This window comes from Xenopus laevis, chromosome 8L (genome assembly GCF_017654675.1).
Source record: "Xenopus laevis strain J_2021 chromosome 8L, Xenopus_laevis_v10.1, whole genome shotgun sequence".
NCBI classification, from domain to species: domain Eukaryota; kingdom Metazoa; phylum Chordata; class Amphibia; order Anura; family Pipidae; genus Xenopus; species Xenopus laevis.
The window spans coordinates 74543596-74569593 of record NC_054385.1 but is presented as its reverse complement, the minus strand read 5'-3'; the positions used below and the strand labels follow the sequence as shown (position 1 = coordinate 74569593).

The following is a 25998-nucleotide window of genomic DNA, read 5'->3' as shown; positions in this document are numbered from 1 at the left end:
GGACCCCAGTGTGCAGATGTCCCAGGTATCAGGTGTACAGAGAGTTGTTGAAGCAGCAGCTGGGTGGTGTAAGTGTGCCAATAAACATGGCTACAGAAGCGTCAGGGTCCCAGCTGCCTCTAGGCTGAATATAAGTGGGCTGTGATGGTGCCATGAGGTGAAACCATGGTTACCAAGAGGTCCCCCTTGTATCTGTGTAAAGCAGTCGCGCTCCTTTACATCCAGCTGTGGGATTCTCCCTCCCTCAGCCCCATTTTGTACGCCCGGCGTCAGGTGAAGGCTGCCAGCTGCCTGGGAATTGTTGCAGCAGACTGGGAGATGTATAAAGGGGAGGAGGGGTTTACTTTTTATCCTCTCCTTTACTAACAAAGTCCCGCCTTGCAAGTTTTGAGCGACTCTTTCCCTATTCAGAGCATCCCCGGCCAAAGCAATGCCCTCTCCTACCCTGACGTCAAAGAGCAGATCACAAGCGAGATTAGACTTTTTTTTTTTTTTTTTCATTTCTCTTATTGCAGCAATTAGCCCGGGACTGTATAAAAGGGTTCCGGGGAGGGAGGGAATCAGAGGGGGAAAATCAGGGGACATAAAGAGATAGCTGAGGGACTGCTACTGCCGAGGGAGAGCACAGGGGGAGAGTAACTTTTCCTACACCTGGTACTGCAGGCTTGCTGGGAAAACTTATTTTTTTTTAGAACTGACAAGAAATAAAGAAATCTGCTGACATTTTCAGTGGCCCAACACTGACAGGCTGGCTCCTCTGCATCTGCCTCCGGACTAGTCGCACAGACACCTGCTTTTCCCTCCTATCATCCTTCCCTCGCACTCTCTACTCCCCCCTCCACTTCAGCTTCTCTCTGCTCGCTCTGAGCCACTCGCTTCTCACTGAACTTCTTTCCCTTTGTCACTAACGAGGGAGGGGGTCTAACAGGCAGGTAGAGAGAGACAGGCAGCGGTGAGTGAGGAGGGGGTACCCCACGCCACCATTATGGGACTGCTGAGTGTGGACTTGCTGATCACTCTGCAGATCTTGCCAGGTTTCTTCTCAAACTGCCTGTTCCTGGCTCTGTACGACTCTGTAGTGCTAGTAAAACACGTGCTTCTACAACTCAACCGCTCCAAATCCAGCCAGAGTCAATGGCGCCGAATGCTCACCCCAGAAGGGCTGCGCTGTGTGTGGAACAGCTTCCTATTGGATGCCTACAAGCAGGTACGCCCGGAAAGCCCAGGCACCTTCTGCCTCTAAATACTCCTTCTGCCTCCAAATACTCACTCCTTCTGCTTCTAAATACTCCTTCTGCCTCCAAATACTCACTACTTCTGCTTCTAAATACTCCTTCTGCCTCCAAATACTGATTCCTTCTGCCTCCAAATACCCCATCTGCCTCTGGATACTCAGTCAGCCCCTGAATACTTCTGCCTCCAAATACTCACTCCTGCTTCTAAATACTTATCTTGCCTCCAAATACTCCACCAACCTCTGCATATTTCTGCCTCCAAATACTTCTGCTTCTAAGTATTCCTTTTGCTTCCAAATACTCCTGCCACTAGAGACTATTTCTGCCTCCAAATACTCCCCTCTAGCTATTCCTTCTGCCCCTAGATACTCCTGCCTTCAAATACTTATTCTGCCTCCAAATACTCCTTCTGCCTCCAAATACTCACTCCTTTTGATTCCAAATACTCCTATGTCTGAATACTTCTGCCTATAAATACTCCTGCCTCTGAATATTTCTGTCTCCAAATACTCCTGCCTCTAGATACTCCTTCTGCCTATAAGTATATCTCCTGCCTAAAAAATACTCCTTTTGCCTCCAACTACTCCTGTCTCCAAATATTTCTTATGCCCCCAAATACCCATTCTGTCTCTAAATACTACACCTGCCTCAAACTACTCCTGTCTCCAAATACTAATTTTGCCTCCTAAATACTCCTTCTGCCTCCAAATACTCCTTATGCCCCCCCCCCAAATACTTATTCTGCAAGGGCTTCTCTGCTTCTTTGCTTCTTCCTCTCCTTTTTGGCAGGCTCAGTCTCTTGCCATCCTATCTTAGAATTCTCTCTCTCTACTACAATTCTGCTTCAGGGGGCTATACACTCATTCATAACTGGGAGATTCTACTTCAGGGTAAGATAATAGTGTCAATATTTCCATCTCTGCTGCAGTCATTCTTAAGATGGCTTTAGTCCAAATGTATATTTGTTTCTAATTGTAGCACCACAACAAAATCATGATGCAGAACAATGCCTGGCAAACAGGTGGGCAATTCTAGCTACTCCAGGGGCATTGATGGGACTGTGCCCTCAGTAAGGCCCTCCCCCTCCCAATTATGTGCTGATAAATAGTTCTGTAGTAAATGAATTGCTGTTACTTTCAGTTTTGCTTTGATCCCATTGCTAGGAAGAAAGCCTCATGGCTATTTTGTTATCTGTACAAATTATTATAATCTCTGATCTATAGATGTCTGCTGCATAACCTCTTTGGAAGCTAATCTGTCAAATTCCATAGGCACGTTACAGCTGTAATTATTGGCAGATGTATATCTTGAGAAATTATAACATTCATAAAACACAAAATGCTCCACAGTGCTGTACCACATAATAGCCTATACAACAAGCATACAAATACTGACAGATACTGCAAGGAAGGAAGGCCCTGCTCCTCAGATCTTAAAGTGTAAATAGTGCTGTCCAACTTCTGTGGTACCAAGCACCGGACTTTTTCTGGCCTACATGGTGGAGGGCCGACAGAGCATAGGGAAGGCAGAGTATGACACACACACACAGGGAACATAGGGCAGACATAGTATGGCACACCCCGGGAGTATAGACAGACAGAGTATAGCACACACAGGGAGCATAGGGCAGGCAGAGTATGGCACACACAAGGACCATAGGGAAGGCAGTGTATGGCACACATAGGGCAGGCAGAGTATGGCACACACAGGGAGCATAGGGAAGGCAGAGTATGGCACACACAATGACCATAGCAAAGGCAGAGTATGGCACACACATGGACCATAGGGCAGGCAGAGTATGGCACACACATGGAACATAGGGCAGGCAGAGTATGGCACTCACAGGGAGCATAGGGCAGGCAGAGTATGGCACACACAGGGACCATAGGAAAGGCAGAGTATGGCACACACAGGGAACATAGGGCAGGCAGAGTATGGCAGACAGAGGGAGCATAGGGCAGGCAGAGTATGGCACATACAAGGACCATAGAGAAAGCAGAGTATGCCACACAAATGGACCATAGGGCAGGCAGAGTATGGCACGCACACAGAGAGCAAAGGGAAGGCAGAGTATGACACACATACATACAGGGGACATAGGGCAGGCAGAGTATGGCACACACAGGGAGCATAGAACAGGCAAAATATAGCAGGAGATAGGGAACCCTATCAAGACCACTCTAAAATGAACAGTCACACAATGCTGGTGCCCCTTGAGGTGTGAACATGTAAACAATGTCTGGGTCAGAGGTGTGAACAGTACATGGCTTTAGGGGTGTGAATTATAGAGGTGTCACAGGTGTAGACAATGCAGGGGGGAATACAGGTGTGAACAATGCAGAAGCTTGCTGTCTGAATTTTTAAGGTGGAAACAATGCTGGGGTTAGTTAATACCATTAAACGCTTACACAAGGTAAGCAGGCACAGCTTGAGGAAAGGCAGTTGTTGTCCCGAAGCGTTTGATCATGACCTGCGTGTCTAGAGCACTTCAATAAACCTGGGAACATCCCACTTTTGATACAAGTATTGGCATTCCTATATTCTTTCAGCGTACTTATAACTGGCGGTGGAGGAGACCAGTACCAATACCTGATTTCCCCAAAACGTTGATTTTTTTGCACAAGCAGGCACAGCAGGCAGGCAGACTTTCATAAAGGGGGCACACAAGGTTGGAAAACACTGGTGTAAAAGAATTTGTTTAGGATAGGGCTTGTGTATAAGTTAGGAGTACCCAAGACCTTTCTACATAAAACAAACATGTCTAAGAGTTGCCTGTGTCTGTTCATGTGATTAACATATTTCCGTCGTGTCACAGAACATTTCCAGGCAGCCCATTTTGCTGCTGGTGTTTGTAAACATAAGAGGAAGGCGGCAGTGAGCTGGGCTTGTTACTGCTGTAAGGGGAACTCTGCTGTAACTTCAACTCCTGCTTGTAAAATTTGCCAGATTGTGCAGCTCCAGCGGCTGGGTTAATGTTAGTCAGGGGAGGAGAGGCAGCCACTAATCACACATCAGCACAAATAACAGCAAGATCTGCCTGTTTTGTTTTGATACACATTAATGTTGAGCAACTCTTTTCAGCCTGGGTGCCAATGAGCATGCTGCTGGGCACTGGGAGTTGCAGCCAGAATATTTACTTGATCTGCAATAAAATACGGCTCACCACACCCCCCTAAAATAAAGGGCTTAGATGTCCCTCGTGCCTAGATATGCGGTTGGTGCCTGTGCAGAAATAAATGGAGCTATTATACCTTTTTATACTGAAAGAGTATTTGGTAAATACATTTTTACAAGAACCAGGCCATAATAATATCTACAGCCAGCTCTAACTCTGTCTTCTACCACGTTAGCCATAGTTTCAAAGTCCTTGCCCATTCAATGACACATACTATTTCTTGGTGACCGGTCAAACCCTTTGTCTGAGTCTCTGCCACCTGTACCTTTATAATACTTTGCATGTGGATGACGTGGAGGGAGGGGAACATGAGCCAGAGTTGCACTGTAGTGACGGTGATTGGCAGCTTTGTACAACGCCCTCACGGGCAACAGCCAGACATCTGTACAGCAGCAGAAGCCAAACTCTGCCACCTCAAGTCATGACTCCAATTCCCACACACACTAACAAACAAAACCTATTCACCTGCAACTTGGAACTGGAGGCATTGTGCCTCAATAGCACACTCTAGTGGCAGCCACAATTCCTGTCAGTTACTGTGCACGTGCACACCAAATTCCTACAGTGAATATTCATATTTTTATCATTTGCATATGTAATCAAATATAACAAGGAGTTTGGATGGTAGATACCCCTATGTTTAAGTACTAAACTATTTCTCTAGTTATGTAATAAATTTAAGGGCACCGACAGTTATAAAGCTCACTGAGATTCAAGGTGACCAATCTTCCCTTATTTCTAACAGTTGTGGGTTGGGTACAATATCTCATTTATAATATTTTCTACTGTAGGGTAGTGTTATGTGTTGGGCAGATTTTTTTATAAGTACAAGGCTTTGGAGGACTGTAAAGTCATACAGTGATGCTCCAGCCAACCCATGATGTCAGTATATGTGTCATGAACATTACTGCTCCCACAAATTTAAAGTACAAGTCCTTGGAGGACTGTAAAGCCAGTCCGTATATGTGTCATGAACACTGTCATTGGATGGTCTGTGAATAGTGGATATACTGCCCATAAATAGTAGAAAGGATGAGCCCAAAGGCAGACTTTCTACAGATTACATAGTTATTCTGAGGAACCCATGTATCAAGGACTCCTGATGAGATCTAGATTAAGGGGCAGATTCACTAACTTCGAGTGAAGGATTCGAATGAAAAAAATTCGAATTTCGAAGTATTTTTTGGGTACTTCGACCATCGAATTGGTTAAATTCGTTCGAATTCGAACGAAATCGAACGATTCGAACGAAAAATCGGTCGACTATTCGACCATTCGATAGTCGAAGTACTTTCCCTTTAAAAAAAACTTCGACCCCCTACTTCGGCAGATAAAACCTACCGAAGTCAATGTTAGCCTATGGGGAAGGTCCCCATAGGCTTGCTAAACTTTTTTTGATCGAAGGATATTCATTCGATCGTTTGATTCAAATCCTTCGAATCGTTCGATTCGAAGGATTAGATCGTTCGATCGAACGAAAAATCCTTCGATCGTTCGATCGAATGTTTAGCGCTAAATCCTTCGACTTCGATATTCGAAGTCGAAGGATTTCAATTCGAGGGTCGAATTTCGAAGTATTTTTTACTTCGAAATTCGACCCTTAGTGAATCTGCCCCTAAGTGTAGGTGTCAGTTTTGCAACAAAGTCATTGGTTTTGAATGAAACATTCACTTAATTTTAATTACTATAGTGGCAATAAATGTCTAAGTATTAAAGTGGATCACGGAGATCTCTGTGGTGAATATGGCTGAAAGTTGGGTACATGTAACCATATTACTTTAAGATGTATCCTTAAATTGTTCACACTCGGGTGTCTTTAAATAGGAAGCTGCACCAAACACACAGGTATTTCTGGAAAATGTGTGCCTATTTGCAGCAGATCAGGTAATTATAGGGAGTCCTTGGGGAATATTCTTCAGAAATATATCTATGAAGCCATCTTGAAAAACTCGAGAGGATTGTTCACATAAAAACAGTATACATATATACACTAAATATACTCATTAAATCTAAATATATACAATTAAGCTGCATCTGTTGTTTAATGGCTCAAGTGAAGCACAGATAATGGAAATCACATCTCCGTATTGATCTACTGGGCAATTTAGGGGATGTTTCTGAAGCTGCAGAGATTAATTCTTCTCTTCAAGACATTTACAGTTAGCTCCTAACCTTATTTACTGCTCCTGCATATTTAAACTCTGCACTCAGCCAACATATAGGTGTGTTTGCTACTATATAATGTATGCAGCACAGATTGCAAATGCAGTGTGGTCAGCTAAATTAATAAGGTTAATTAAAATACAAATGTAATTTTGATTGCATTGCTAATCTTAAAAATCAACAGTCTGGAATACAAAAATATACTGCATGTCTACATAATGTACGGTTTTTCTAGCACTGACTTTCGTTTTAAACGTAGACATATATATTATCAGTTTTAGACCAACATTTCAGAAAAGAACTAAACTTTTATTATTATCAGATATTTATATAGCTCCAAAATATTCTGCAGGATTGTAAAATCGATTGGTGTATACATCAAATATCAATTACATACAAAAATTCAACTACTAAACAATACAAGAGGTAAAGAGGGTCCTACTCAATAGAGGAGAAGGGGTTATGAGACAAAAGTAAGGGATGGGCAAGATTAGGAGCCAAAGAAATGAGAGATGAGACACTGAACACTGCATTTAGCAGGTGGCAGTAGCATCTTGCGTATAGTGAATGAATGCAAGGCTAGCTGAGGGTAAGGGGCACATTTACTAAGCTCGAGTGAAGGATTCAAAGTAAAAAAACGTAGAATTTCTAAGTATTTTTTTGGGTATTTCGACAATCGAATAGGCTACTACGACCTTCGACTACGACTTCGATTCGAACGATTCGAACTAAAAATCATTTGACCATTCGATTCGATTCAAAGGATTTCATCGTTAGATCGAACTATTTTTCCTTCGATCATACGATCGTAGGATTTGCGGTAAATCCTTCGGATTCGATAATCGAATTCGTAGGATTTTACTTCGAGGGTCGAATTTGAGGGTTTATTAACCCTCGATATTCGACCCTTAGTAAATGTGCCCCTAAGCGTCTCTTAAGAAATGGGTGATCCTTTAAAGCCAGAGCATTTGGGACAAAATAAGATTGAACATGGGACAGAAGAAGTATAGACCTTGTCTAAAATTCTAGTATTCGAAGACTTAATAGTGAGGTGTTGAGGAGCAGGTCAGTAGAGAAGCGGCTCGGTGAGTACCTGGAAATATTTATAGAGATGTTTGGTGGAGCAGAGCTGTGAACTGCTGTGAATCTCATGGTCATTAGTTTGCATTTTATCCTGAGAGATAGCTGAAGCCAATGTAGAGACTGGTAGATTGGCAAGGCAGAGAAGGAGCAGTAAGGTGTATGATCTTGGCAGCAGCATTTATTATGGACTTGAGAAGCTATAGTTCATGGATGAGAAGGCGGCATAACAGAGAGTAGTCAATACATGATGAGAGAGTGAATCTGAGTTTTGGTGCCATCTTGGATGATAATCATATTTTGGAAATATGCCTTTGTGTTGTGAAAACATAGAGAGCTTAATTTAAATAAAGGTTAGGACTGAAACAATATAGCCAGTAAGCAAAGGATTGTTCAACATTTCTGGAAGGAGATGTATCTGACCACAGATTGCAAGACTTCCAAGATAGCAAAGTGATCTGATATATCCGGCACTTTAGATGTTTCTTGTTAAAGGAGAAGGAGAGTCATCTTGCACTTGGGGGTGCCAAATGTTAGATGCTGATAGGAGCAGCAGCCCGGGGTTTCAGGTAAGTAAATACAATCACTTGGGGAACTTGGGGATGCCTAACATTTGGCATCCCCAAGTGCAAGACGACTTTCCTTCTCCTTTAATGACTGAGGTGTTAATTGAATACATGCAGTATACTGGTAAGTAGTATCTGCAGCCACTTCTTGTGGTGTTTGTACACAGCATTGGATCTACCACCAATATGGATCCTAACATTGGTAGATAGCATATTATATTGGTTGATAGGAATTGCAAGATTACATTTTAGATGCCCATTCATTGTAGTTAATATATTTCTAACTGGGATCAGGGATGCTGGCAGATGGACCTTGAAGATGGAAACTAAAATGCTTGTAGATGGTTCTCAGGATAGAAGTAACTGTTGCTTGAGTTCAGACTAAAATGGTTTGCTGAATAAATTCTTGGCATGTCAGCTTAGTTTAGGGGGTTTATTTATGTACTTATTAATTATAAATTTTATATAAATTCAGAATAATTTAAATTGGAAAACCGAGTGTTATAACCCAAAGTGGAAGCTGCCTTGACACGTTTTAGAAACCTATGATAGTCAGCAAGATGCTGGTTGTTGCAGGCTTAGGAAACCAGACTGTACTTTTTATGGCAGCAGTTGTCTCCTTTCTAGCTTCCAGATTATCATTGTTATGACTAGGGATGCACCGAATCCACTATTTTGGATTCGGCTGAACCCCTGAATCCTTGTCAAAGGATTCGCTCGAATCCGAACCCTAGTTTGCATATGTAAATTAGGGGTGGGAAGGTGAAAACATTTTTTACTTCCTTGTTTTGTGACAAAAAGTCACACGAATTCCCTCCCCGCCCCTAATTTGCATATGTAAATTAGAGTTCGGATTCGGTTCGGCCGGGTAGAAGGATTCGGCCGAAATCCTGATGAAAAAGGCCGAATCCCCAACCGAATCCTGGATTCGGTGCATCCCTAGTTATGACACCAGTTATACAAATATTTGTTTAATTCAGAAACCCGCTCTTTAGGAAAGTCCAACTAGCATGCTTTTCAGAGAATGTAATCATCCATTGGTTCTTTTGGAAAGCATGGTAAATCAATGCTGTTCAGGCACCTCAACTTCCAGAAGTTCCCCTTTTATGCAAGAGATTGACAACTGAGTATAAAATGAATAACCAATTTATAATAGACACAGGTAAAGTTAGTTAAATGCAAGGCATGCTAAAGGTGCTTATTGAAAAATAAATTATACTTCAAAGTTTGGGCCTGTTCTTATATACATGACCTGATTCCCACAAGGAATGGTGATAAGGCATGCCTAATCCAATTTCAATTCAAAAATGCATTTTATACCCCCATATATTTCAGCCTATAATCAGATGATTAAGGAAGAAAATTCTACTTGTCTGGGACTTGTTATCCAGAATGCTCAGGGGTTTTTCAGATAACAAATCTTTCCGTAATTTGGATCTTCATACCTTAAGTCTACTAGAAAATTATGTAAACATTAAATAAACCCAATAATAATTGGATTCTTCCAATATGGATTCATTATATCTTAGTTTGGATTATATACAAGGTACTGTTTTATTATAACAGAGAAAAAGGAAATCATTTTTTAAACTTTGGATTATTTTTCTATAGGAGACAGCCTTTCTATAATTCTGAGCTTTCTGCATAACGGTTCCTATACCTGTAGTATGTTTGTGCTTTGTAGCCTGCATTTCCAGAAGTGAATGTGTTTAGATATACCTACTGTTTGTTGTTGATTTTAGAATTTTTAGTCATTAGCTCCTAATAGTCCTGTAAGCCTAGGCGCTTTCATTATCACTTTAGATTAACAAAATATGAAGTCCTTTTTTGCTTTAATATATACATCACCTTATTCTCTAACTTTGAGTTTTTGGTGAGGATATTTTATTTATATGGATAAATGAAGATTCAATATCAATCCTTAAGTTGATTTCATATGTGAATGCAAAAAGGTATCCAAGGGTGTGCAGTGTGCACTATGTATAAAGATATCTCTTTATTGACCTCTTCTTCCAGCTGTTCTTTGTACTGGAAACATTGTGTGCAATATATTGACATTTCTAGAAAGACTGTTAGAGGATCTTGCATGTGTTGGACTATGCAATACAGAGGCGTTCCTCTTTCTCTCTCTCTCCATGATCTATGCTATTTTTCCAAGATGAATTAGTGTGGTTACTGTACAGAGCTGTGAAACTTGGAGAGCTGAACTTGAGAGCAGAGCTTGGCTTCATCTTCCCCTTCTCATAGACACTCAAGGTCCAGTAGTTTTTTTTAAGTGAAAATACAGCAGTTTTGGTTTGGATATAATGTCCCTTGTTCATATGGAAAACTAGACCAAAGTTAACCCTTTTTCGTATTCAGACAAAATACATTTCTTATCCCTAGGACGTATGTTGGAGTCAGGTTTTAGGCTCTCAGATTGGAGACAGGAAAGCAAGACATTAGAAGGAAAAAATTATCATAAAATACCCAGTGCCAATGGCTTTCGTGTTTATGATGCCATAAAGTTTTAAGTGCTTTTCTCACAAAAGTTTTCCAAACCCTGTGCGGAGCGTGAGAACAGAACGAACGCTCATAAGCCAAGAGGAGGGAGTCAGATGGAAATGGTTTGGCCACACTCCGGGGTCAGGAACTGAGCAGCTGATAATTGAGTCATGTTGGACAGAGTTGGGAGTTCATTCCCTCGCCCAGATGATGGTGTCCAGGGAGCTGTTGGGATTCTGGCAGTTCTGCACACGCATACAAAAAATTAGCTTACAGGCAGATTTAAAAAAAAAAACTGAATGAAGATTTCACATTTAGGTATCATTTTGACATACAGTATTTGTGGTTAAAAAGTCTCCCATTCAAAAAATACTTTTAAGGCACTGTGGATAGTAATGTGCTCTCATTTGTGGCAGATATCAATTGTCTAATATCATATGAAAAGGCAAGGGACCTTGGGTATACTCCCCGGCTCTTACCTGTGGATAATTTTTAACGCATTATTTTATTGTATATTCAGCAAGCAAAATTCTGAACTTTTTTTCCCTGGCATGTGACTGAACAGCAATGGAAAACAGAACAGAAGAGACAGAAACTGGATCCATTTGCTATATTAATAGACATAAAATCTTTACAAGTGAGTGAAAGATCATAGTAAAGGTGCCAGGAGCTGAAGTCAAACAATATTAGAAGGCCAAACAGAAAAATATCCTACTGCTGAATGAACTACTTAAATATTGTTTAATTGAAGAAGCAGTGGTACTTTATAGTGGTTTGGTGTTTGAATATAGAAGTGCTACATTATGCTTTTCTTACAGAGAACTTGACTAGCAGCAAAGTATACCTGTAAAAATTAATTTATTACTTACAATTTGTGCTCTGGTTAAATAAAATATGCGTGAAGGATATACATTATGCAGAAGAAACATTATGGAGTGATAATCTGTTATTATTTCCAATAGAGAAAGCACAGAAGCTCAAGGCATTTTGTATTCTATACAAAATCAGGGATGACAACACAGTAGAGTTCTGAGTATTCCACAATCCAAACCTGTAAAATGTGACCACAAATGACATAGTCCTGTTTTATATCTAGTGCAAGCTGTATTTCTATTGTTCCAAAGAATATTGTTGAGAAGACAAGCATTCCACTATAACAAGAGGAGGCTTTAGGTGCTTTATACTGTTTCTTATAAGGTTACACCCCATTATATGGTTATATCCTTCCTTAGCCATCCTATTTGCATAGTCCAGAATATTTCTTACGCCACACAATCAGCATCCCTTCAACATGGAAACAATTTAGTAATGTGGAGACTGGAGATTCAAATCAACCTTTCTGGCATGTAGTTCAGTCTTCAGATGTTTACACCTTCAGATCCACAAACACAGAGATACAAATTATCACTGGCAATACTACACAAACATCCAATAGATGCAGTCTTCCCATATTCTCTCATAAACCATCTTTCCACGCTCACAGATATTATTCTCATGATTTCACACTAATGTAAGCACTTTCCCTATCCTCTCACAAGCATAGTTCAGCACTTACAAACACATTCTTCCACGTCCTTTCACAAACCATTACTTGCATATGCAGTCTTTCTTTTCCCTTTCCACACAGAGGCAAGTTCATGAACTTCCTTGCAAAGGACATTTGCTGTAGCAAGTGCCATAACACTGAATCCAAATGCCCTGCTGCTGATTTTAACAAATTGTTGCAGGAACTCTAAAATTTAGACATCAGACATATGAATTTTTGCTTTACAATAAAGGGATATCTACAGAGAGCTATAAATGTTGATGTTTGTGTGTCCATGTTGCCAGTTGTTTTGTCATTGCTGTAAATATACAAGTGTAGCATACATATAGGTAGGATAATAAGTACTTAGGTAACATTAAGGCAGTTGCAGTAGATCCATTCCTGCCTAAGCTCCTGTGATGTATAGGAAGGGAGGTGGCAGATTTATGTTCTCAAATATCTGACCTTGGAATGGTGTAGGGACCTGTCTTACAAAACCAGGTGCTGAGGCAGATTTAAGGGGCCTGTCGCTCTCACTAATGATGTGAATTTACTAGCTGATATTTCTGGCTTCATTTCAGTAATAAATATTAACCTGTGGTGTGACAGGTAGACAGGAAACCTTGTTTGCTTGTCATACACGCCTCAATCCACATGTTGGACCCCAATACATTTTATTGGTTTCACTCAATCTGATGAATTTACTCAACTCCAAATTTAAAACAGAAATGATAATGCTGGAAGAAAATCCCTAGAAATATTACATTGCAAAAAATTAAAAAATGTCAACATAAAACCCATTCTTCCAGATCTAAAGTTAAACAAATAGGATAAAAATGCTGCACATTATGTTTTTGGGCTTCTGTACCAGCACAAGTCAACTTCAGCCCTTTAGCAATGAATGCCTTTACCTCAGTAGATGCCTTCAGTAGCTCTCTAACTTATTTTCTGTTGATTCACAGCACATGCTTTTAGCTGCAGTCCCTTGCTTGAGCTTAGGGACAGACTCACAATATGCAGTATACTCAGTGTTCCCTTTTTTGGAACACTCTTCCATACTGTCTCCAGAAGCAATGGAAGCTAAAGTGCCATTAGTAGGAAGCATGATAGTTTAAATGGATGACCAGACGAAATCAATCTTAACATTACCATGTAAAATAGAAAGTGGAGCAGTGGAAAGTCAACGTTTGGCTTCATAAATGACATTGTATCATCTTGCATTCTGAGGCAGAAGTGTTTGGTAGATGCAAGGAGGACACTACCTAGCTGAATGCATAATGATAACCAATGATACGTTTGGTGGAGAATGAATAATGGTCTAGGTTTGTCCTCCGTGGTTTGTTTGTTACTTTGTGACATGAGTTAGGGAAGGGTTGATACTGTTTCAGCACAGTAATGCCCCATGCACAAAGCTAGGTCCATACACTATGGGTTTGCTGAGAGGGGAGTGGAGGAACTTGTCTTGCCTGCACAAAGCTCTGATTTCAGACCAACTGAACACCTGCGCGATTCATTAGAATGCTGAATGTGAGGCAGGCCTGATTCCCAGCATCAGTGGCCTTACTAATGCTCTTGCAGCTGAATAGACTCAAATCCCGTCACCACTATTCAAAAATCGAGTGAAAATCCTTCCCGGAAAAGTAGACTGTTTTAGCAAAATGCATTCATGCAAAATATTCCTCTAAATCTGAAATCCTTTTATGCACATATAACTGACATGAATTTAGGTTTATGGGAGATAGAGGTGCACTGAATCCAGGGTTTGACCAAATGACAGTGTTCTGTGCAAGGTCGAAGCACTACCCAAATGTGAATTGAAAACACTGTAAGACTGATAACATTCAAATTTTGCTTACTGAATCTACTATTATGACAACTGTGCTGTAATTTCAGGGTTATTTTAAAGTAAATTAAGGTTTGATGCTGGTTTATGTAATAATGCAGGATATGGTCTTTGACCAAATGATGGAATGGCTGTATATTTATAGATAGAGAAAGCAGTTTGGAAAATCATTTAAGCTGCATGTCAGTTACAGAAATGTATAAATATGAAACAACACAGAGAACACAGGCTGTGCTTAAATTAAACAGAACCTTTGATGCATACATTTACAAATCATTTTTTACTCATGATGGTTTAGCTACAGGAAGTAGGAAGCATGCACTAGGCACATTGACCTACATTTTATTTATGCACTCATGGCTGGACATATCAGGTTATAGCCATACAGGGAACTTTGTGAGTACTTAAGGAATCAGTTTATTCAAATACGGTTGCACACTGTGATACTATGTATGCTATGCTAGCATGAACATCTATTTCATGTTTCTACATCAAAACAATATTTATGGTTGGCACACAGAGCTGTGGAGTCCTTAAAATTTGACTCCTCATTTTATGGTACCTCTATGACTCTAGCACTACCGGTTTCCAGCCCCTAAATTTATATACTTGCGCCCATCCCCTGCCCGCCCCTTTGTGACATCACTGTGGGAGGCCCTATAAATAGAGGGGCAATGGGGAACTGGGCCGGGGGCGGGTTAGGGTCGGGTGCATACCACTAATATTCTCCTTCATAGAAGCTCTTAAATCTAATTTAATTATTTTCAGTGCTTGTATTTAAAGTTAAGAGTCAGAGTAGGTACATTTTTAGTGACTCCCGACTCCATATATACCAAAAACTGCTGCTGATTCCAACTCCATAGCTCTGGGCACACACATGCCCTATACTTTGGGAATTGATTATGTTAATTTACAAATAAATGTATTAGAAGGATTACCTGCACATGGAAGTATGAATAAACACAGTGGGGGTCATTTATCAACACTGGGCAAATGTGCCCATGGGCAGTAACCCATGGCAACCAATCAAATTGCTTCATTCATTGTTCTACTTGCAGCTGGCTTTAAAAAGCTAATCACTGATTGGTTGCTATAGGTAACTGCCCATGGGCAAATTTGCCCAGTGTTGATAAATGAGCCTGAGTATATTTTAGTGTGTTTTCCTGTAAGTTATCTTCCCACTCCTTACCTAATGTTAAGTACTGTGTATACCGTAGCTCACTCTTCATACACGCACAATGAAGTACTGTACATGAATGAACCAATATGGAATGCAACCATTTTGTGCCATACACATAGATTTTATGCTTGCTGTATTTCAAAAGGATGCAAAAGTCAAAGGGTACCAGACACATGACTCATGTATTCATTTCAGCACACTTAAGTATACACAAATACATATTTACATACACACAGCACCACGCATTGCTTGGTAAGAGTTTTACTATAGCGGGAAATAGAATGGGGAAGTTGCACTCAATTCCTTGACAGCCAGAGTGTATGTCTATATAACTTTATTATTATAGTGCTAATGTGTATGATGCTCTTTACATTTTTACAATACAATAACAGTACAGACAGGTTATTTATGGTATACACAGTGACAAAGATTAAGTGGCACATGTTAAGAGACAAAGGAGTTAGGCGGCCCCTGAGCTTGCAGTCTAACCAGCTAGGTGTTGTAGATTCTGTGTACTGTCAATAGTAGTTCATTAAACCAATATTTTAGATTTTATCAAACAATAATGTGTAAAAAGAGCTTATAATTTGTCTTTTTTTCTTGAGTAGGTCAAGCTGGGACAAGATGCTCCAAATTCTAATGTTATTCAAGTGTCAAACAACAGAACTTCTAAAAGTGTACAAAGAAAATTTGCAGGAAAATGCCACCTTTTAGACTTTGCCAGCTCTGAGCGCCCACTTGTTGTCAATTTCGGATCAGCTACCTGACCTCCATTCATAAGCCAGCTGCCAGCCTTCAGCAAACTGGTGGAAGAGTTCTCTAGTGTTGCCGACTTTGTGTTGGTGTACATTGACGAGGCACATCCGTCAGATGGCTGGGCTGCCCCTGGTACAGCATCCTATGAAGTGAAGAAACACAGAAGCCAAGAAGAACGTTGTGCAGCTGCCAGCAAGCTTCTACAACATTTCTCTATCCCCCCACAATGCCAAGTTGTTGCTGACTGCATGGACAATAATGCCAATGTTGCCTATGGTGTCTCTTTTGAGAGAGTATGTATTGTACAGAGGCAAAAGATTGTATATCTGGGAGGCAAAGGGCCTTTCTTTTATAACATCCAGGAAATCCGCCGATGGCTGGAACTTAGCTTTGGGAAGAGATGAACATAGATACAGTGCCACCAGTTGGTAGAAACTTCTGCCTGTATTTGTGTATATGCTTCGGACAGTTATAGAAACTGTGATAAAAACTAAAATGGAAATACTGACAAAAGAAAGACTACAAATCACACAAAGTTTACTGCAGAACTTCAAAATCCAGAAGTGTGAAATACATTCCTTCCAAATATCAAAACCCATTCTGTTCTGACAAATATCTGTTCCAAGTGCAGAACCCATCGGAATTGAAAAAAACCCCATCAGAATACAGAAAGTTCAAATGATAATAGAAATTGAAAAGTGTTTATAGAAGATCTGAAAACCACCATGAAGGGAAAAGATCATAAAAAATATAGTGTATACATTGTACCTGGCAGATATTGAAAATCCAAGGATTCACTTGGTCTCTGTCCAAGGGAAAACATTTTGTTGCAGACCTAGGAGAAATCCTAAGTATTTATTGCAATTTTTTCTGATTTTCTGTTGTTGCTCATGTTACTTTTTTACATAATTTATTGTTACCATAATTCTACAATACATTCAGTGCTGAGGATTTAGAAAGTAAACAGTTACCTCAAAAGGAGAACAGCTGCAATAAGCAACAAATGCTCTGTGCTCTCCAGGGAGAAAGATTTTGCAGATTTCCTTCATATTTGGGGGAAAGGATGGAAATACAGTATTGTTCCAGGTATTATAATGTTACATACATAGCAACGCAAACAGAGCCATAAATAGCCTCCCTGTGCATTGTGCATAATAATTAGCTGCAAGCTTTAGGCTCATATATGTCATGTGAAGCTGAATAAGGGGAATTCATCTCTCTTACAATGTAAATTATTAAATGCTAATTATGAGTCTGTCAACATGCTTACTTTACATAGAGAGAAGCTGTAATTCAAAATATCCCCCTTTTGTGTTATACAAATTTTAGTCACTTCCTAGGTCCCACCATCCACTGTTTTTGGCCATCCTTGGGGAGCAGTCCCAAAGTTAAGGTTCCTCTGCTACAGACTATGACATTCTTCTCCATGGTACATGCTGTGCAACTATGTGCATCATACAGTTTGATGTAAAAGTATCCAGACCTTTGGCCATTTCTCTAATTAATCTGAACAAATCCTGCTCTGGCAAGTGATGTGCAAGTGGTATCCTCCTAATCTGAACAACCTGGAGCAAACTTGGCAGGAAGAATGCACCAAAACGTCTCTCAAAGCTGGTGCACAAATGGTATATACATCAAATGACTTAAAAAGTTATTGCTTCATATGGTAGCTTTAGAAAATATTGCAGTGTGTAGAATTAATATTTAAGGAAAAAGATTTTATTTCAAAGATAACAAACTCAGTGTAGGATTTATTCGGTAAAATTAGAGAATTGCTTAAGAATCTTAATACTTTTGTACAGCACTGTATATCTGCACATACCACAAATACGTCAACACAGATATTGAAGCTGAATACTTGTATCACGATCTATAAGTTGTACAAGAACATAAAATGGCAGCACATGGCTCAAACAAAGATTCTATTAATAAGATTCAGCTATAGCATGAACTAATTAATTAATGCATCCAGTTCATTAATACAGCCAATTCAGTGCAAGGAAAATGTATAAATTAACCAGCAATTGCAGAAAGAGATACTGTGCCCCCTATGTGCCTTAACATTACGTTTAACGAGCATTGGCGTTTTACCTACAAGTTCAAGCCATCCAATCCGAACGACTTATTACATTGCACTTCCCATATAATGCTGTTATAAAACTCACTTAGTTGGGAAAGTTGCACTTGTTGGAGCATATTTATAAAGGTGTTTTTTTAACAAAAAAAAGGAATGAATATACCACCAAATAGCACAACATAAGGCTATGGTATACAGTGCAGATTATAAAGTTGTGTAATGATTTTATGTGAAAGTATTGCCCCACTGATTTATTGGGCCACACAATGTCTAGAGTGGTGTAAAATAATGGAAAAATCCACTGTGTTAGTTTGGCAAAATTACAATTCATATATTTCCATGGTTAATTCACAATTAATAAGTATGCCTTTGATTTTGCAACAATATTTACACAGTTTTTTGTGTAAATTATCCGACACATTTAGAAATATGTCCTCTAGTATTAGAAGTGAGTGCAATCTGTACAAGGTCTTGTTGGCCAACTGGTTCATGTAGGAATTTAATCAGTTTAATTCAATTTATTTTTCAATTTAAATGGGAAATGACATAGCATAGGCCATTCAAACCAAACAGTGATTCCTGGATTTGCCACACAGATCATTCAGGTAGATGCAATGCCTTTGGAAGCACAAATGTAACATTTTTACAGGGATTACTGAAGGAACACATAATAATAGCAAGGGCTGTGGCTATTCTTTTGACGTTGACTTTTTCCGATAATGATCATATTGCATGGCAGATTCTGACTGCATAGATTTGACATTACTATGCCTCCTGTACAAAGGCAAAGAAAACTTGCTTGTATAAAATTAAGGGGTAGATTTTCATAATTTTTTTCCCGTTAATTACCTCTGGGGGGAAAAACTGCTTATTTAGCAATCAAATTAAGACAGAACTAATTTTACCACCCTGTAAAGTTGCCTCATAGACATGCATTGTGTTAAAACGAATTCAGTGCTCATTCTTTTTTTACCGACTTTTGGAATCAATCCCCCTAACTAATGTTACAGCCTTGTAACATTTCTGCCATACAAAACAATGAAATCTAACTCCTTTAACCTGGTGAACATTTTTTGTGGAAAAGATAAGTGTGGGTAATGGCGAAACACTTTAATAAATGAGTGAAATTGTTAATATTCTAACAAATCGATTGAAAAGTTACAGAAATTGTCCAGAAGGTTAGGAAAACTGTAATAATCTATTTGTTCGGAATTTGCAGGAAAATGTTAGGAATCCCAGTCCTTTAAAATACCAAATTAAAGTAGCAATGTTTTTCTGTAAAAATAACTTTTGTAGCAAGAAATGTATATGTGCACTGCTGCAAACTATACAGAGCAGTCATTTTTCCACAAGCAGATGGGTAGAAAAATAATCTAAAGACTATTACCCCATTTATATCTAATGGTCATTACTTCAGGTTGAAACTTAGCTGCATTAACCAATCAGGATGCGGAGAATAGATTCTTTTCAAGGAAGAATACACTTCATAGACCCTCCCACCAATATCTGGTCCTGTTTAGGGCCATAAAACAAACAAAGGTTAAAGTGTGCACACTTTTTACTGTGACTAGGCGCATCCAGCCTTCTAAGAGGTTGTATAATTTACAATGTGTACTGTATAGATATCATATTGTACTGTAGCATATGTACATGTCTAATTCATATTTACATAATTTTGTATAACTTTAGTTAATAAGCGCAAAACTTCATTATCACAAAAAACTGGCAAATCACCACTGTGCCTCTTTACTGAAAAACCCCCAGTTTGGTAGTGATTCAGTAATTTTATTCAGTACCTCTCTGTCAATGATAAGGCTACACATGAATATTCACTGTACCACAAGGTGCAGATTTTTTTTACTTATATTGTCTGACCTCATGGTATGCATGCCAGTTTACTTCATGATGATAAACAGAACCTAGCATTTGTTTATGTCCAATTTTTTTTATGTCATTGACATATGCTTTATTTTATATCTCCATGTTTTTGAAGTGTCTTTGAAATGTATTATAGATACATTTTTTTGTTTATATTTTTATTTAAGCATAGTACAAGTACTTTTTCCTTAAGCACCAGCACTCTCACAGCCACACCAGCAGTTCCCTAAGAGAAAGGCTAATTAAGATGGTCACTGCTTCTGTGCACAGTCAGCAACATGGCTGCAAAGTACTATCACAGTTCTTGATTTCTGGATCTGCTACCTCTCTTGCCCTGTGAAATTGTTCAGCAGGAGGGCAGTCCTCTAACCCTTTCCATCTGGCCATTCAGGTATATATATGGCTTTTCCCCCAAATTGCTTGAAACATTTGTTATAATACAGATGTAGCTGAAGGGCTGAGATCATTTTTGCTCAGTCACCTATATCTAGAAAACTTGAATTACTATCTCTGAGTACTACAGCTGAGAATGCCAGTTTTAGAGGATTAGCCCAGAAGGCAAGCATGAGAGTGGTGGGAAGATTTACACGCATGCAACAGAATGCAAGCTTCAGAGAGGAATCTGTAAAAAGTAAACCGCTCCAAAAGTTGAGCTGCAGAGGTTAAGCACATTGATTTGCTGACAGTGGAGGTTCTGACGTAGAAATGAAGGGCTCCATTGAAAGAGACTCATACTCTGTTGGGACCTGGAAGATGTTACGTCAGAGTCATCAGCTGCTCAGCTCTTCATGCTCATTGCTCACCTCAGAACAACCTCTCTGCTGCACTTATATTCCACACACACAACTTTGTCAATACATTCAAAAAACCTGACCAAACACCATATGGTGCTTTTATGTATATCAGTCAGCAAATTTTCTTATTGTATTTTAATAGAAACTCATAAAATAAACTCTACTTGTTCTTGTTTCATTTCTTGTTTCATTGGCATCATTTTTTTCTTGCAATATTTCAAATGAATAGTTCAGCATTAAATTGAGTGCATCAAGCGTGTATTTGAACACCTTAAAAGTACAATAATAAACGTATCTTGTGTAGAAAACACATTTATACTAAGCTTAAGACCTCAAGCATGTTGCTGTTTGGCACAGTATTGTAGCACTTTTTTTCACGGTGTAAACAATTGCTATGAACATGATCAAATCCCGATTTTGCTCAAAATGGTTATATTTCATTCACAGAAATGAGCAAGGATGTAATTAAGTGTTTAACTGTCATACAAGAGTGTAGAACCCAAAGTGGTGAATCTCTTTCAGAGTGCATGCCGTGTACAAACTCCTGTAACCCAATAGAAACACATTTACATTCTGAAGATGCTATCCTTCAGATCAAAATATTGCACTGAGACCCAAAGGCCGTAGCTTACAAAGGTAAAAAGGATATACAGTACTATGTATTTACCATAAAAATTGTGAATTTGCAGTTACTGTTAGGAAGACATGCTGAATTCCCCAGTATTATTTTTTTCCTTTTTGGTCTGGAGTATGGATACATTGATTGTATGTTTTTTGACTAAATGAATCTGGTCACTTATTTGTGTATTCAAATTTAAGAAAAATCCACAAACCATTTACATTAAAATGCTTTCAGTTATTAATTAATTCACATGTTATTTAGGGGGTTATTTATCAAAGGTCAAATTTTAGAGCTCTACAATCTTTTTAAGACCTCGAACAAACTCCCAACTCAAATTGTTTAAGAAAAACCTCGAATGTAAAAAACTTGAGTGTTTTCTGTGTAAAAACCTCAAATTGATCGAGTTTTCAGGCAAAACCCACCAAAAAAAACCTCGAACTTCATGAAGGCTATTAACATCTTCAAATGTTTCAAGGGACCTCTGCCATTGACTTTTACATGACCTTGGCAGGTTTTTAATGGTGTATATTCGGATTCGATCTATTTGCAGCTTCTGGGTATAATAAATCTTAAAAAATTTGTTTTGTTAACCCAAAAATTTGAGTTTTGACTGAAAAAGATCCCAGAAATGTTAAATCAGTTGCACTTCATTTTTAACACAAGTCCTATTCATTGAACTCATGTTGAAAGGAGCTAAACTGCACCTTGGCCTTGATTGCTTTTCCTTCTTAAGGTTATAAATTCGATTCGATAAATTTCAATTCTATTGACTCTTGAAATAAGATTTTTATTCAATACAGCTGCTGTATTATATATATACCATTTAATCTAAAGTAAATATACAATATACTGTACATTTTTTAGCTATTGAGTGGCAAGAACCCCATTAGCACAGGGTAAAATCCTACTTCTGTCTAATAATAAAGATATCTTGCCATTGTGCATACATATAACTGGGTCCTTGTGTTTACAAATTGCTAATGAACTAGTCATTTGCAATTGGATGTGCTTTGCTTTTTGAAGCCCATCAGCTGCATGATGTTTTTTACAGTTTCAGAGCAGGTGTCTCCACATCACAGGGCTCAGTCACACCTGTAGCAACTCAGCTGTCTAAACTATAAAGGATTAGCCAGAAGCACAGCTGGCAAACACAGATTCCTTGCCTCCAAGCTCTGACAAAATGAAGGTTTCATCTTCCATGCAACAAGATCTTATCTGGAACATCTGACTCCTTTTCAGAGCCTGAGCGTTTTTCATTTCTAAGGAAAACATTTAATAAAATCCCAGGGCAGATAGGGACGATAGGCAGCTATACCTTGTAATTATATATACAAAAGGAGAAATTATATTTGGGAAGGAAGTTACAAATAAAAATGTAGTTAGTACCAGAGTTTAAAACACAATAGCACATAATGGCAAAAATGAATGCAGCTCCCTCATTAAGAGTAAAAAAAGAAAAAAGACATAGCTTCTAACATTTTGTTACTGGGTCTTTAATAAATAAAAAGCATAATGTATCACATCTACCATATCTTCCATGTTTGCTCAACGCATTTGGGTTGTGAGAGCATAAACTGATTTTGGGCATGTGCTCATTTAAGTTTGTCTATTCCATTGGCAGCTTATAATGGCAGGTTAATGTGGCCTCAATAAGATAAGTTTAAAGAATCAGTCCTTACCTATATTCTCCAAGGTCTTTTAAACTAGGCATTGGGGGGAGCAGTGAGTAATTACATGGAAGATAGGTTAGATGAGGTAGTGGCCATACTAAGGGAAAATGGAGATGGAGATTTGGCTGGGGCCAACGATAACAGCAGGAAAGTCCACATGTATTTAGAAGCTGGCTCCCAGTATTAAATGTATATTTTTAAATACAAAAAGCCTGAATGGTAGCAATAGGAGTATTAAGCACTCACCAGCCATTCCCACTTTGAGCAAATAGGTGCACATAACACAGTGTCCACTTCAATCAACTTGTAATACAGTAGTGAATGGCATGGCACCAGCCACAATTTAAGTTAAAAAAAACCCTTCATTAGGATCACATTGCTTTTTATCTATGACAAAGGCCCAAATGTGGCCTTTTTTCAAACAGCAGATCAGCTTGTGTCTGAGTGCTGTGTGCCCTTGGCTTAATAGTAAAAAGTTGATAGTGTGACTACATTAAATAATAGGAAGAAAGATAAGTACCCCACCATTATTTGATTAAATAATGGAAATAATGCAGTTATAAAGGATACAGAAAAGGCAAATGTGCTTAATCAGTACTTTTCTTCAGCGTATACAGTTGAGACCAACCTCAATCTAGACAGTGGTTGATGAAGGACGTGGTGCATGAAGGACAGATGGAATATACCCTTGGATACTGAGAGAGTTTAGTTTTAGCTAGGCCACTCTTTCTGATTTTCTCCGACTCGGTTTCATATGTTATTATACCTATTGATTGGAGGAAAGCTGCTGTAATTCCAATATTTAAGAAGGGATTAGGATATCAGACTGGCAATTATAGGTCAGTAAATGTGGCATCTGTTGTGGTCAAGTTATTTGAAGGATTGTTAATTGATCACATTCAAAAGTATAGATGCAGTAGATGGGGTTGCAGTAGATGTGATCTACAGTATTTATATTTTGTCAAAGTGTTTGATACTGTGCCCCAACGACTGCTTTCTTAATTCTGTTGGGTTTAGTAATTTTGTTTGCACATGAATAGGAAACTGCCCAAAGGATTGGATACATTCTCTACTTGGAATAGTGTTCTTAGAGGGGTCCCATTGGGTTTTTTATTGAGCCCACTTTTATTTAACTTGTTATATGCAGTATATATATATATATGTATATATAAAAACTCTGGCAGCTTATAATGGCAGGTTAATGTGGCCTCAACAAGATCTTATACAGGTCTATTAAACTAGGCATTGGGGGAGCAGTGAGTAATTACATATATATATATATATATATATATATATATATATATATATATATATATATATATATATATATATATATATATATATATATATATATATATATATATATATATATAGTCCTCACAAAAAGCAGCTGCACTCACAGGACTTATCCAAAATATAAATACTTTTATTTAGAAACTAACGTTTCGGCTGTGACCCAGCCTTTGTCAAAGTGAGTGCGGCTGGCAAGGTTAATCCACGTATCGTGAGTGCTGTGAGTTTGGGGAAGTATATATATATCTTCAGACACAAGGGCATTCATTTTGATTAGAAGAAAGCAGGTTCCATCTTAGGGGCCTATTTATTATGCTGTGTAAAATTAAATTTGCCAAATATATGGTGTAAAAAGCCATGCAAACTGGTGCTTTTAAACCTGAACATCTTCTTTTTTTTAAAGAGCCAGTACTGATTCCCTAAGGTCTTTCCATTTAAGTCAGTTGGAAGTGAGAGGGGTGATTTTGGAAGCTTTTCAGATGGATAAAAAATACTCCATGTACCATCATCCATAGTCTTTATTTTCGTAGCTGTCCTTCAGATTTATAATGTGAGTAATGATCCCAGAATTTCAAAATCTCATGACTTTAAATATCAGTACCACGGAGAACAATGGGCCATATGTCTAGCACCCAGGGAACCCAAGAACTGTCTGCACCAAAATGCCAGCACTGTTTCAACTCTGTCTTCTCAATATCCTTTGGTTTGTTCACGGTTATCCAGTTCTATCTACCCTATACTTCATACAATTTGGTCTTGTGCAGAAGGAAATGCACTTTGTAAACACATCAATGTTTGCAAGCGCAAATAACAGTGTTGAATCTGTAACTAATCACACATTTGTTGAAAAGTGTGTGTAGCAAAAGTGTTTTGCTTATTGCCAAAGGGAATTGAATGCTCAGATAATTACCGTACAGTAGACCAAGACATAGGAATAAAATATGGACTGAATGTTTTGTAGACTTGTTCCAGCAGTAATAATTGCTTTCTGCTTACATTTATAATGGTGCAAGTAATACATTAAGGTCCTGGCAACTGTCTTCTTTTCTGCTCTTTACATGTATATGGAATTTGTGAGCTTTAGTTTGGCACTGTAAAAAATAGAAAAAACCAACATATAACCTGGGGGCCACAGACCTCCCCAATCCCTTTTCACTTTGCTTGATCCCAGGCATTTCATAATTTGGCAACAGTACAAACATCCTGTTTCTTCTCTTTAATTATTCCACACAACACATGGAAACTAAGCATTTATTAGTGCTATAATTAGTTTCAGGCTAGTTTCTGCTATTAAAAACTGTTCTTATTTTGACAAAATGTATTAAACTTTCCAGGAGACTAATAAAGCTTCATATAGATGGCTGGTATTGTAAAATGCCTCCGTATTTTACCCCATGCCATGCAACTCTGAGAGTCCTAAAAGTGTTCCCATGAAGTGCCATGGTTTATACCATATCACTACAGATCAGGACCAATGACCTTGCTAGTCAGTGTCCAGAGCATGATGAATAGTTACCCACCTACCTAAGTGGCTTGAGCTGCAGTGGAGTAGGGGGAGCAAGTACATCATGCAGGTAGTGGTGGAGGGTTGCACGAGTGAAGGGATAGAATAAAAAATACTTAGAATTTTGAAGTATTTTTTGGCTACTTCGACCTT

General features: G+C 38.7%; 1 protein-coding gene across 1 annotated transcript; it reads left to right on the top strand.

The window, feature by feature from the left end:
* The first annotated feature begins 457 nt into the window (after nt 1-457).
* Nucleotides 458-20934, top strand: dio2.L (deiodinase, iodothyronine, type 2 L homeolog). Its single transcript, NM_001353451.1, has 2 exons — nt 458-1207; nt 15860-20934. The coding sequence occupies exons 1-2, from the start codon at nt 986-988 to the stop codon at nt 16409-16411; spliced, it is 774 nt and encodes a 257-aa protein (NP_001340380.2). The 5' UTR covers nt 458-985; the 3' UTR covers nt 16412-20934.
* The last annotated feature ends 5064 nt before the right edge of the window (nt 20935-25998 follow it).